This window comes from Python bivittatus, unplaced genomic scaffold (genome assembly GCF_059951505.1).
Source record: "Python bivittatus isolate LINGU-HERP-01145 unplaced genomic scaffold, Pbiv_v1 ctg000820_np1212, whole genome shotgun sequence".
Lineage (NCBI taxonomy): Eukaryota > Metazoa > Chordata > Lepidosauria > Squamata > Pythonidae > Python > Python bivittatus.
In genome coordinates this window covers 1,556,234-1,569,251 of record NW_028277107.1, presented here as the reverse complement: position 1 = coordinate 1,569,251, position 13,018 = coordinate 1,556,234, and the positions used below count along the sequence as shown (strand labels likewise).

The window sequence follows — 13,018 nt, the reverse complement described above, 5'->3', positions numbered from 1 at the left end:
ACCTTTCACTTGTATCATCCTCTTGCAGCTTAGTAGTATGCAGCCCTTAAGAGGTAAGATTCAGGTTATGCCAATCAGCTGCCCGCCCCTCAGTTCCTATCTGCTCAATGCCACCCCAGTCCTCTACCAGCTCAGAAAAATGGTGCCCTCCATGGGGATGAGTGTTGTTCAATGGTGAAATCCATCACTTTCTAATTCTTGGAATGTCTTTTCTTTTCCATCCCAGACACACAACCTCGAAGCCTTTTGTAGGTCTTTGCGTACAGACAAAATTCTCCCTTGGGCAAAGAGGGCTGAATGGCCTGCTGTGGTCATTCCTGCAGCTAGAGGAACAATCCTGTGAACGAAAAGGCATTTGGAGAGCCACAAGATTCCTCAGACCCCTTTGGAGTTGCATTACAGGACAGAGAAAGAATGGAGACACAACCCTTAGCAAGTGAGGGAAGTGGAGAAGGCCCTTCTGCTGTTCAGCCTGGGAGCTGTGGGGAGATCTGGGCAAGAACTGGGCAGAGGATCCTGGAGGAGGAAACCATCCATTCAGACGTTCGGCCCCAGAACTTCAGGAGCATCCAATACCAGGAGGCTGAAGGTCCCCGAGGACTTTGCAGGCGTCTCCACTACTTTTGTCATCAATGGTTGAGACCAAAAAAGCACACAAAGGCACAGGTGCTGGACCTGGTTGTTCTGGAGCACCTCCTGGCCCTTCTGCCCTTGCAGATGCAGAGCTGGGTGTGGGAGTGTGGAGCAGAGACCAGCTCCCAGGCAGTGGCCCTGCTGGAAGGCTTCCTCCTGAGCCAGGCAGAGGAGCAGAAGGAGCAGGTCGAGTTGCAGGTGAGAGACCTTCATTTTGGGAGCCCAGAAGGGGTCTGAACAGAATAAACTATCTGCTTGAATTCTTAACCCCTCCCGATGAGAGTTTTCTGGCATTTGTAATATGTGGAGATGTTTCACTAATTCTTATGGGACATTGTTGCTTTATCTATTCTAGAAGATAGATTTGGGACAGCCGTTCCTTTCTCACTTTTGAGCCTCGCTTCTGGACAATGGGGGGTTTAAAGTTGTGTTTAGAATCCACTTCATGTTGTGTGATGTCTGTTAATTCTTCTTCTCTTCTCCTGCCTCCTATTTCAAGTCCTTCGCTGTGGACATCAGAGATCCTGAGGGAAGGAGGAATCCATCCAGTCCCGCTCAGGAGCCGTTTTTCAGGAGGATCTCTCAGGAAGATCCAAGTGAGGACACCTCAGGAGGTAATCGAAGTCCCTCCCATTCCCCAGAGAGATCCCAGCTGTCTCATCTTCTCTATGTCTTCTCTTCTCTAGAATGCCTCCTCCTTTTTTATTAATTCTGCACTTTAAAATTCTGTCTCCCTCACAGGGAAGACTCGAACGAAGTTGTCTGCTCTTTCTGGTGGAGCTGAAACAGTGGCTGAACCTCCAGCTCCAGTAAGAGGAGGAAATTTATCTATTAGATTTGTATTCTCCTGTTGCTTCAGGAAGTCAAGCTGGTGAATGCAGAACTCTGTCCTTCCATTTCCCCCCCTTTTTTGGCCTTCGGTGTTTTCTTGTCTGTGAGCAACATGGAATTGGGAATGGAAGATTGAAGTTGCCCTCAGTCAGCTCAGCCTCATCTGAAGTCTTTGGTTTGGATGCAATGGTTTGTAATTTCTCCCCTGAGATTCTTATCAGGAAATCTTTTCTTTAAACACCAGCACTTAACTCTCCTTCTGCTAGTTATTCTTCCTACTAGTTGTTTACAATAACTGATTTTTTAAAAAAATTCCTCAAGTGATAGGAATAATATTATTACAGCCATAGCAACCGCTAAAGAGAGACCCATTCTTTTTTTAATTCTTTAACTTGGAATTGTGCAAGCCTGCTCAAAAATAACTAAATACTCAGATTGGCACATTGACATTTTTAAAAAGCCTTGTATCCAGCCAGTGATAAGAAATATAAGCAAATCAGATTAAGACATGACCCAGGAAAATCAAAATCCAATGAAGGTGGCCAAATAGAAAAGTCTATAAGTAGAAATTGTTCTGAAAGAGCATATAATCAAGGCCCTTTTGCCTTGCAAAGTAATTTCTAATCCTCTGTTTTCTACCTGGATTTGGAGGCCAGGGAATCCACCTTGGCAAAGGCTGAGAAATGTCCTTCCCAGAAAATTGCCTCCACTTTCTTGTCTCCCATTCAGCCAATGGCTCAGACTACTAGCAGCTTTCTTGCAATCTGAGGAAGAGAAGAACCCGGCTTGTGTGCCTCTGGATATTCATGGCCCCCCACCCAAATCCCTGGGCTGTGCTCTCCCAGCACTTTATGAAGTTGTTGAGGTGGGCACAATTGGTCCTTCTGGGGACACTGTAAGCCCTTTGCTAAAATGCTAGAAAGAATCTCCCCGCCCCCCGTTTTCTTCTGCAAACATAGGAAGGATTGGAGACACTGATAGGTGGAGTTTCTGAAGACGATCTGCCAGTTGGTCATCTCAAGGTGGGTGCATGGATCGCTTGATGGATCGATCCAGAAGAAAATTGGGGTTGCTTTCACTGAATGTCACTGGAAGCCCTGCAGAAGCAATCAAGTTGATCAAACCTGCCAGAAATATTTCTTCTGTCAAAAGCTTTTGGCTCTTTCCATTTTCTGACCTAGACCTTGGAATCCCACCAAGCGTTGCCATTTAACTTAGTGCATATCTTTGCTTTGGGAATTTGTGAAGAATAGGACAGATCTTGCAAATCCTCCTCTTCTGTTCTGTTCTGCTCTGCTCTGCTCTGCTCTGCTCTTTTCTTTTTTTTCCTTTTTCAGGAGGGTCTTGTGTCCTTCGAGGAGGTGGCTGTGTATTTCTCCGAGGAGGAGCAGTCTCAGCTGGATCCTCACCAAAAAGCGCTGCATTGGGAAGTCATGCTGGAAAATTATAGGAACGTGGCCTCTCTGGGTAAGGGTTTGCTTCTCTCCCATCAGAGAGTTTGGAAGACATTTTGTAGTTAGATGCCATCAGCTCTATCTTATTAAAACATCGCCAGCCATATCTCAACTCTTGGGAGGGAGAAGGAAAAGATCTGGCCTTCTCCTGCTCCAAGGAAGGAAGGAGGTAAACGGCTCTCTGCTTAGATGCATCCCCTGCCATTTCTCATCTGGTGGATTTTTCCATTTCTTTTTAAAGGTATCAGTGAGAAACTCACTCCTTGGCTTGAGGAGATGCTCAACTCCATCACACTGATTTCATCCTTTTGGGCGCAGATGTTTCCCTATCTGTCCTCTGAAGGATTGTCATTTCTTCAGGCTGTTGGGTTAAAGACTTGTCTTCCTTTTGATTTCTATCCTGAGACTTGGGGTTAAGGGCAAAATGGTGCTGTTTTTCCATTGCAAACATGCTGTTTAGGGTTAATAGAAGAGCTCTAGAATTGTTTTCTCTGCAACCATTTGATTTTGGCCAGAGAAAAATGAATAGCAAATGGAAGGCAGTTTGGGTAGGAAAAAAGGACAAATTTCAAAAGTGATTTAGTTCTCACTGGTCTTTCCTGTTATTGAGCGCCCTCCGATAAATGTTAGGTTTTCTCCTAATGCCTACCTGGATGTTTCCCCAGATTCTTCCTGAACTCAACGCTGACTCTGGGTAAGGTTTGACTATATAAGGATAATTTTAAACAAACCGGATGCTGTAGATGTTTTCAAAGCTTTTATGGCTCATGATTATAGAAATTGTCAAATCTATACCATGTGATTGTAAGGATATAAATGTGCAATATATTGGAATTTGGCAAAAATTCAGAAGGAAAATCATATGACCTCCTACAGTCTGATCTTTTCCCCCACCCTTGCTATCACATTCATTTCTCTTTTCCTTCGAAGGTGATCATGGCTATGAGAATAAAGATCCCAATGAAAAATTCCAAATGATCAGGGATGGAGGCGGAATGGACAAGGAACTGGAGATGCAACTAGAAAGTCATGAGAGAAGCCAGTCAAATAGTTGGAATCAGGAAAGCTTATCTTCCATGGATGCCGAGACGCAAGGCTTTCTTGCCCAAGAAGGAAAAATAAAGGAAATTGGAAAAAGTGAAAGACTATTAAAAAACCAATTAGTTGTAAATGAACACTCTCCAACCGAAAGCAGAGGAGAAGATTCTATCTGCAGAGACAATAGAAAAAACCACAATTGGACTTTCATGCTTTCCTGTGAAAATGGGTCCCTTACTTCTCATAAAAGGATCCACACAGGGGGAAAACCATATAAATGTTTGGAATCTGGAAAGATTTTCAGGACAAGTTGTCAAGTTACTTCACATGAAAGGATCCAGACAGGGGAGAAACCACATGCATGCACGGAGTGTGGAAGGAGCTTCAGGACAAGCAGCCACCTTATTTACCATACAAGGATCCACACAGGGGAGAAGCCATATAAATGCATGGAGTGTGGAAAGAGCTTCAGAATAAGTAGTCACCTTATTGCACATAAATGGATCCACACAGGGGAGAAGCCATATGAATGCATGGAGTGTGGAAAGAGCTTTCGTACTAGGAGTGAACTTACTTCCCATAAAAGGATCCACACAGGGGAGAAGCCATATAAATGCATGGAGTGTGGAAAGAGCTTCAGAGTAAGTAGTCACCTTATTGCCCATAAATGGATCCACACAGGGGAGAAACCATATGAATGCATGGAGTGTGGAAAGAGCTTCTCTAAAAATATATGCCTTATAAATCATAAAAGGACCCACACAGGGGAGAAACCATATGAATGCATGGAGTGTGGAAAGTGCTTCGCTCAAAATGCGTCCCTTATGCGTCATAAAAGGATCCACACAGGGGAGAAGCCATATAAATGCATGGAGTGTGAGAAGAGTTTCTCTAAAAATACAACCCTTATGATTCATAAAATGATCCACACAGGGGAGAAGCCATATAAATGCCTGGGGTGTGGAAAGGCTTTCCGACAAAACAATACTCTTATTTCCCATCATAAAAGAATCCACACAGGGGAGAAGCCATATAAGTGCATGGAGTGTGGAAAGAGCTTTACTACTAGTAGTGATCTTACTTCCCATAACAGGATCCACACAGGGGAGAAGCCATATAAATGCATGGAGTGTGGAAAGAGCTTTCGTGGTAGGAGTGAACTTACTTCCCATAAAAGGATCCACACGGGGGAGAAACCATATAAATGCATGGAGTGTGGAAAGAGCTTTACTTACAGCAGTCATCTTATTTCCCATAACAGGATCCACACAGGGGAGAAGCCATATAAATGCTTGGAGTGTGGAAAGAGCTTCTCTCAAAATGCATCCCTTATGAGTCATAAAAGGATCCACACAGGGGAGAAGCCATATAAATGCCTGGAGTGTGGAAAGAGCTTCTCTCAAAATGCATCCCTTATGAGTCATAAAAGAATCCACACGGGGGAGAAACCATATAAATGCCTTGGGTGTGGAAAGGCTTTCCGTCGAAACAATACTCTTACTTCCCATCATAAAAGAATCCACACAGGGGAGAAACCACATAAGTGCATGGAGTGTGGAAAGAGCTTTTGTAGTAGGAGTGAACTTACTTCCCATAAAAAGATCCACACAGGGGAGAAGCCATATAAGTGCATGGAGTGTGGAAAGAGCTTTACTACTAGTAGTGATCTTACTTCTCATAACGGGATTCACACAGGGAAGAAACCATATGTGTGGAGCGTAGAAAGAGCTTCAGGAGGAGGAATGACCTAATTTCACATACGCAGATCTGTTTCGGTGAGAATCTATGTAAATTCTAGATTTGGTTGTTTAAATCTATACATTCTCTATTTGTTTACACTGACCTGGGAAAAGAAGGTTTCTTTGAGTCTGACCCTCATAACCGGCAACCCAAGGGAAATTAATTTACTACTGAAAATAAAAGGGCTGTTTTAATTATCAACTGGATTTTCGAGCATACTCTTATTAGAGGTGGCCAATTCTATTGCACACCAATAAGAGGAATTTATTTTTTATTAAGTTTACGTTTATCCCATTATGCCTAATATTTGATTGTTAGAATGAAAGCTTACAAGGTTCATCTCCCAGCTGGGAATAAACCCGCAGGCAGTTGCTTGAAGGAGAGAGAAGAGCTGATTTTCCAGAGCCAGATACACAAGAGGATCAGCTGTGGGGCAGCCATGCTCGGGTTTCCCCAGGAGTTCCCTTATAGGGCAGATCCTCTTGTTCCTGGAAAGGTGTGAAGGAATGCTGGCCCTCGAGGAATGCTTGGAGAAGGTGATTCCCGGATTCCAAGAGAGGTGAAATTGGTTGGATCTTTAGAAGGGAGCGGTTTAAGACCAGGTGCCCTCCTGCACTGGGGTTTCCTGTGGTTCCCTTACCTGGCATAGTCTAACTGGCATCTAGATACCTTCAGAGAAGAAATCTTCAAATGATCTGATTAACACTTCAAGGAATGTTGGCCCTTCCTGCCAGGTCTTTAGTTATTTAATTGTGGGCTGGGCTGGAGGACTCTTGATTCTTCCTGCTACATTTTTATCCCTTTTAGGTGAGCCCGTTCTTACTATAATTTGATCATATGCATTGATTGCTGTTCAGATAAATGAGCTCCAGGACAAGGAGTCAACTTATTGGCCATAAATGGATCCAGACAGGGGAGAAGCCATATAAGTGCCAGGAGTGTGGAAAGAGCTTTCGTACTAGGAGTGATCTTACTTGCCATAAAAGGATCCACATGGGGGAGAAACATTATAAATGCATGGAGTGTGGTAAGACTTTTTGTCAAAACTGTAAACTTACTTCCCATAACAGGATCCACACAGGGGAGAAGCCATATAAATGCATCAAGTGTGGAAAGGCTTTTAGTAAAAACTGTAATCTTACTTCCCATCATAAAAGGATCCACAGGGGAGAAGCCATATAAGTGCATGGAGTGTGGAAAGAACTTCTCAAATAAAACATGCCTTATAAATCATAAAAGCCCGGCAATGTTTGGTAATCAGGAGGTAAGCCATGAGAAATCAAAACAGCCTTGACTGTAGCCAATGTTGTCAACCAAAGTTTTGAATTCCTCTATGCTTCCCTCTATCAATTTGGAATTATCAACAAAATTAAAACAGCAAATGTCTCTAGGAGGGAGAAGGAAAATGGCTCAGGCGGGTGAATATAGGGCAGTCCACCCCTCGGGAGTCCTTGGGGCTCTCTGAGCTTGGTTGTTTTCTTGCAAACGTTTCTTGCTATTACTGAAGATAATAGCAGGTAACGAAATGTTTGCAAGGAGACAACGAAGCTCAGAGAGCCCCAAGGACTCCACAGTTCGACCCTGAACCACAGATATTCTCTCCTATTGGTCAGTCCACCCCTGTAAGCTCTCTTACGATCAGTGCGCCCAGCCCTCCACAGGATCCCCCGAGTTTCACTTGAGGGGCTTTACCTGCCCATCGTATGTATTTTAGACAACAATAAAAGCCTATTTAGAGTTTTGGTTGATCATTAGAGAGTGCTGAATTCGCATCCGCTCTCGTGCAAACTCAAAATAGTCACCAATCTTAGTCATTCAGTAGCTTTGTATTGACAGGGAATGTCCCTTGCCAGTCGTGGAGACCCAATATTTATACTGCTGTTCAGCGATGGCAGTCAGGCAGTTGAAATGTCAGTGAATGCAGCGGGCAGGGTAAGAGGCAGGCGTTTTCAGCCAGCACAGGCACCTTTGCTTTAAGCAGATCCATGCCCCAAGTCAGGAGCTTGGAAGACTCCTCCTGAGGTGACCGCAATCCTCCTTGTGAGTTCCTATTGACGTCCACTGAAGAAAAGGACAATCCTTCACCACTCTTGTAGGTAATATTATATTTGGAGATGCGAAGCATTTTTCCCTGCAGGGCAGAATACTTTGCCTGCTTTCAAACGCCCGGTGCCTCCCTTCACCCACACTTTTGCTCCTGTGGCCCCGAATTGTCTTTCCCCCTTTCCTCTCCTCTGGGCAGGGGGTTCCCTTTGTCACAGGAGGGGAGGGGATGTTGTGCAGGATCAGTTGCGCCGCTCTCTCTCCTGCTGTGAGGCTCCCTTCAGGTCTCTCTGGGCCTAGCTGGAGAAGCATTCCTTGGTGCCCAGGGTCTATTGCATCCCCCCGCCCCACTTACATCTATGCCCAGTAGCACCAAGTTAGTTATTTTTTATTGACATTGATGCCGCTGGGCACTCTCGGTTTTGCTCCTGAAGCTTCCTTGGTTCCGAGTAGCAGCAGGAGAGCATCAAGGTCCGACGTCCATAGATGGAGCATGTACACCTTCTCTCCTGGGGGAGGTTTTGATATTGGGCAAGACTAGGTGGGGGTCAACAAAGCCTTGATGGAGCTTCAGGATGGCTTGATCCAATAGTGGTCTCCTCCCCTTCAACCATTTGTGGCCAGAGAGGAGGTGGACTGGCTGCCTTGGGAGGCCTTCCGTGTGAAAGCCCAGTGCCAGTATCCGAAGAGATCTCCAAAGATTGGCTTTGCCTCACAGGGCAGAGAGTGGCCAAGTCCCAGATCCAGTTGATCACCTTCGTGAGGATCCTTGAGCCTTGTTAGGGTTAATTCCCTGATCATGCAGTGAAAGATGAAGCTGCTCAGCTGATTCTTACTGCCACAGGAAAGACAAATCATGGGAGGTCAGCATAACTCTAGAAATGCACCCCCAGATTGCAGGCCCTCGTGCTGTGAACGGGTGTGGGTGAATGCCAGCAGCCCTGAGACAAAACATGGACGGCTCATCGCATTTCTACTTCGATGAAAACATCAGTATATACTTCAACTGCTAAAGACTTTAATACCTTCTCATTCCTAATAATTTTCTAGAATGAGATCTTGAGAAGCTGGAGAGAAGGAATCTACATTGACATAGGATTCTCAGGCATCCAGGTGGAATTGTCTGGAGGTTGAGTCCCGGCAACTGGACTTCTTTTCTTATTCTCTCAACAAAAACTAAAGAAGTCCAGTTGCTGTGACTCAACCTCCAGACATTGACACAAGAATTGATAGAGTATCTGGATGGCCTCCACAGCCAAAGGTTGTTAAAAAATATTTTCCCTGTTTTCAGATAGACCATACCAGTCCATGGAGGCTCTACCAAATATTGTCCTAAACTACGTTTCCCTTTTGTCCTTAATATCCATATTGAGGGACAAAGATGAAACCTAGTAAACGTTTCCTCATCACCCCTTTAGTTTAAAGGGAAAACACAGGAAGACCCTCTTGAGGGCCAATGCTGGATTCTCCTTGCAAAGCAGAGAAGGAGATTGCTGATCAAAGTGGAAATGCAAAGCACTCCTGGGGGCAGCCCAGCAATTCAGAAATAGGGCAAAAATGGACCTCCCTCCCCCTTCTCTGAGCTATTGCTCCTCTGAGGTTGCCAAGGTCTTCCTGAGAAAACTGATCTCTTTTTCCTAACTAGCTGCTGGAAGAAAATAAATTTGCAAAAGAAAACCTTTGAAATGCAGGTCTTTATTCTAAAAAGAAAGACTGACATTGTCCATTTCCTGCAATCACCTTTTTTACCTTAGAGGGGAAGCAAGCTCCCCCCCACCCCCCCACAGCTTCAGGTCTGAGAGACTGGAAGGAAAGTGGATCTTTTGAAAAACAGGATCAATATCAGAGATTACAAGATTGGTTACACAGTTGAGCATGCGCACTTAATAAGTAACATCCCATAATAACATTACACGTTTTCAACCCATAGATGTGACGGTGTCCATGATGACCTGTGGTTTTCTGCATCTGGGACGCCTGGGGGGCTTGGGGCCTTTGCTGTGTTAAGTCTTGCCTGGGCTTATCTCTGCCTTTTCCTGCTTTAAGCAGTCTGCATGCTTAATCCCAGAGCTCCTTGACATGTCCTGTGAGGGAATGCGAGTCTAATGGTGTATCCTTGACATGTTCTGGTGGGGAGTGCGAGCCTGATAGCTTATGACTCCAGTCTGACTCCCATTTCATTAATTAACTCCCCTTTTGCTGATATCACCACCTTGATATCAGCCCCTCAGACAGAGTTGCCAGTAAACGGACGTCCACCTTCATCTTCCCTGTTCACAACACACTAACCCCTCACACACCCTCTTACAACATACAGTGTTCTTTTCTTTGCTTTCATCCGTGTTCATCGTCTGATGCCTTTCAAAAGACCACCTCGCCCCTTCGCGCTCCCTCTTCTGCAACCTCGCCCAGCCCTTCCGCCTTCATGGAGACCCACTCCCAGCAGTTCAAAGCAGTCCACACAGACTTCCGTCTTCCTCTACTGAAGGTTGCCACTTCCTGACCACGGGAGCTCTCCTGGGCCTTTCCACGGAGAGGAGATTTCCTCTCCTCTGACCCAGAGCTCTATTAAAAGGCCTCAGAATCCCAGATCTGTTGGAGGGCGGGAACACGGATAGGTCTCCTACCCCCACACCACCCCAATGGGTCAGGTATGTATGGCTTTGCTTCACCTGATAACATTGTGAATTGGCTTTACAAACCATACAGCAGCACACATGCCTCAAGAAGAGAAATGAAAAGGAGAAAAGGACAGTTCTGAAAGAGAAATACACAGAAATCAAAGTACAAGAGGAGTCTCTATGAAAGTACTTTAAAAAAGATTAAATATATGGCATGTCAGGAATGTGCACCACCAAGTATAGAACTCCAGTCATCATTCAGATTTTATTGCCCATTGGCAATACTTGGTGGTGCCTCTTCTCTTCTCTTCTCTTCTCTTCTCTTCTCTTCTCTTCTCTTCTCTTCTCTTCTCTTCTCTTCTCTTCTCTTCTCTTCTCTTCTCTCTTCCCTTCCCCTTCCCTTCCCTTCCCTTCCCTTCCCTTCCCTACCCTTCCCCTTCCCTTCCCTTCCCTTCCCTTCCCTTCCCTTCCCTTCCCTCCCCTCCCCCCTTTCCTACATTGGTTCAGTAGGAATTTGTGGAGCAACCAGGGGCAGAGAGGAAGACAAAAATCAAAAGGGCAGAGTTAAGGAAAAGAGCAGCCTTACATTTTCAGCTAGAGTATTAGCTACAATAGAAGTTTGTATATATTGCATAGACATATATTTCATATTTAGTATTTACACACAAATATATATACACATATTTAGTGTTGAGGCATTTGGGCTTTCATTAAGGATTTCTGAATCCTGTTTCCTCCCTTAATTTTGTAAGCTTGGAGGCCTTTTTACTAACTTTGAGACATCCCAATCTGTCCCCATAGAGACAAGTTAAGGTCTCCATTCCAAGGACAGTTTTCCTGGGGAAAAGGTGCTTCGTTAAGGGTCGAGGGGCCGGGAAAGGAAGGAAGGAAGGAAGGAAGGAAGGAAGGAAGGAAGGAAGGAAGGAAGGAAGGAAGGAAGGAAGGAAGGAAGGAAGGAAGGAGGGAGGGAGGTCCGTCCGTCCTTGTATGGAATGGTGCTGAGGTGGGACACGGGGGGCTGAGGAAGGGGTGGGATTCTGAAGCAGGGCCTGAATGAAAAGCCTCCATTGTGCCAAGGGGGGGGGGGTAGTCAGGCGCAGCCGCCCACCTATCAGCCTGCCATCACTGCTCTGGCTTTCGGGTGAAGAATAAAGAGCTGAATTTCGTGCAACTGCCTGTTGTCTCTTTGATCCTGGCTCAGAAACGAACTGGGAAGAAATAATTGTAATAGCTATACGGGCTGAGACTTCGGGAAATCCAGGGTTAGGGGTGGAAGGTCCCAAGGTCTAAGGATATCCATTGGAAAGAAATCTCATGTCCCTACTTACATAGAGCTGAGGGAAAGGGGAACACACACACACACACACACAACATTGGGAGTAGAGCAGGAGGCACACACAAGAACTTAACCAATTAGTGGAGGCATTAAAAGTTACACTCGGGATTAGAAAGTCCTGCCCAGAAGAACCAACAGGGCAGATGGGAAGCTCTTAGTTTTGATCGCAGAGATTTTAATATGCCACCATCAAAGGTCCCCATTGCTGGCCAAATTGGTCTACCAGCGGTGTGAGCCCATCCCAGACACAAACCTTGTGCACAACTCTTCCTCGTCCCCACCTGTACGGGTAATAACCCACATCCCAGGCGAGGAGCATCTTTCCGGAGACCTTGGGCTGCTCCCCAACCGATGACACGCATGTCCCCCAAGGTGTTAGGCGTATCCTTTACCCCCAGAGACATCCCAGTGAATTCCTGGCCCTCCTCCTCACTCCCTGGTTCTGGACTAAGAGAGGGACAAGACAAGCAGGCCGGTATTTGCCAGATAGATAGTCTTGTCAGCCCCCCTGGCTTTCTAGGACCTCCCAGTCCTTGTTCAAGAAGGACTGGCGGAAGTCTGGAGGCGGCTGGAACTAAGTTTTTAGACCCACAGCCGTGGTCAACAGTGTGGATTGAAACATAAAGAGGGAATCTCACACACACACATTCACTGAGCACAAGACGCAAAAAAGGGCACTTGCCAACTATGAACTCTCAGGTTCAAGCAGCTGTTGGGCTCAAAACCAAAACCAAAGCAGGGTCAGGGACAGCACCCTCTGGAGAAAGCAGGGCATTCCCTCAGACACGTTGCAGACGAAGTCCATGGTCACGGGGACTGAAGGCCACTGAGAGACCTAGGAGGACTGCACTCCCCCAATCCTGGTCTCTCCATAAGTCATCCAGAAGTGCAACCAATGCGATTCCCAACCTGTATCCCGGCCAGAATCTGAGCGTCAGCCCTTTCAGGCAAGCCAGTTCAGGAACTGGACACCACAGAGCCTCTGGGAGCTCTGCGATGTTGTTGTGGGGCACAAAGACAATATCTTGAAAGCCTGTCAGAGTTTCCCACTGACTTCTTTTCTGAGATACAGAATCAAGACAGGATTATTTTTACTCTCTTAAGTAAGAAAAATGCTGAATTCCATTTCCTGTCTGTCCCCCATACCCGGGACGCAACTTTCTCCAGAACCCTTCTTAAAAATGGAAGCTTGGAGATGTTTACAGTTGTTGAAAGCAGCTGGATGGAGAAGGCTTCCTGATCAGGGGGACAGCACAGCCCCCTTCCTCCTGACCCCATGGAAATAACCCCCTTTCTCCCCTCTTTGCATGAGGTCCTGCGTT

The 13,018-nt window shown here is 45.8% G+C and overlaps 1 protein-coding gene across 1 annotated transcript; it reads left to right on the top strand.

Annotated features, from left to right (window-relative positions):
• The first annotated feature begins 399 nt into the window (after positions 1-399).
• LOC148214046 (uncharacterized) lies at positions 400-5,837 on the top strand. The gene is made up of 5 exons (XM_088128906.1): positions 400-831; positions 1,133-1,247; positions 1,375-1,442; positions 2,802-2,931; positions 3,849-5,837. The coding sequence occupies exons 1-5, from the start codon at positions 415-417 to the stop codon at positions 5,705-5,707; spliced, it is 2,589 nt and encodes an 862-aa protein (XP_087985032.1). The 5' UTR covers positions 400-414; the 3' UTR covers positions 5,708-5,837.
• Positions 5,838-13,018: the final 7,181 nt, after the last annotated feature.

What these genes read in the sequence shown, in the direction of transcription:
- LOC148214046 (XM_088128906.1), top strand. Translation starts at nt 415, where the DNA reads ATGGAGACACAACCCTTAGCAAGTGAGGGAAGTGGAGAAGGCCCTTCT. An exon ending in AGGAGCAGGTCGAGTTGCAG is followed by an intron (nt 832 to 1,132) that starts GTGAGAGACCTT and finishes TCCTATTTCAAG; the next exon opens with TCCTTCGCTGTGGACATCAG. An exon ending in AAGTGAGGACACCTCAGGAG is followed by an intron (nt 1,248 to 1,374) that starts GTAATCGAAGTC and finishes TCTCCCTCACAG; the next exon opens with GGAAGACTCGAACGAAGTTG.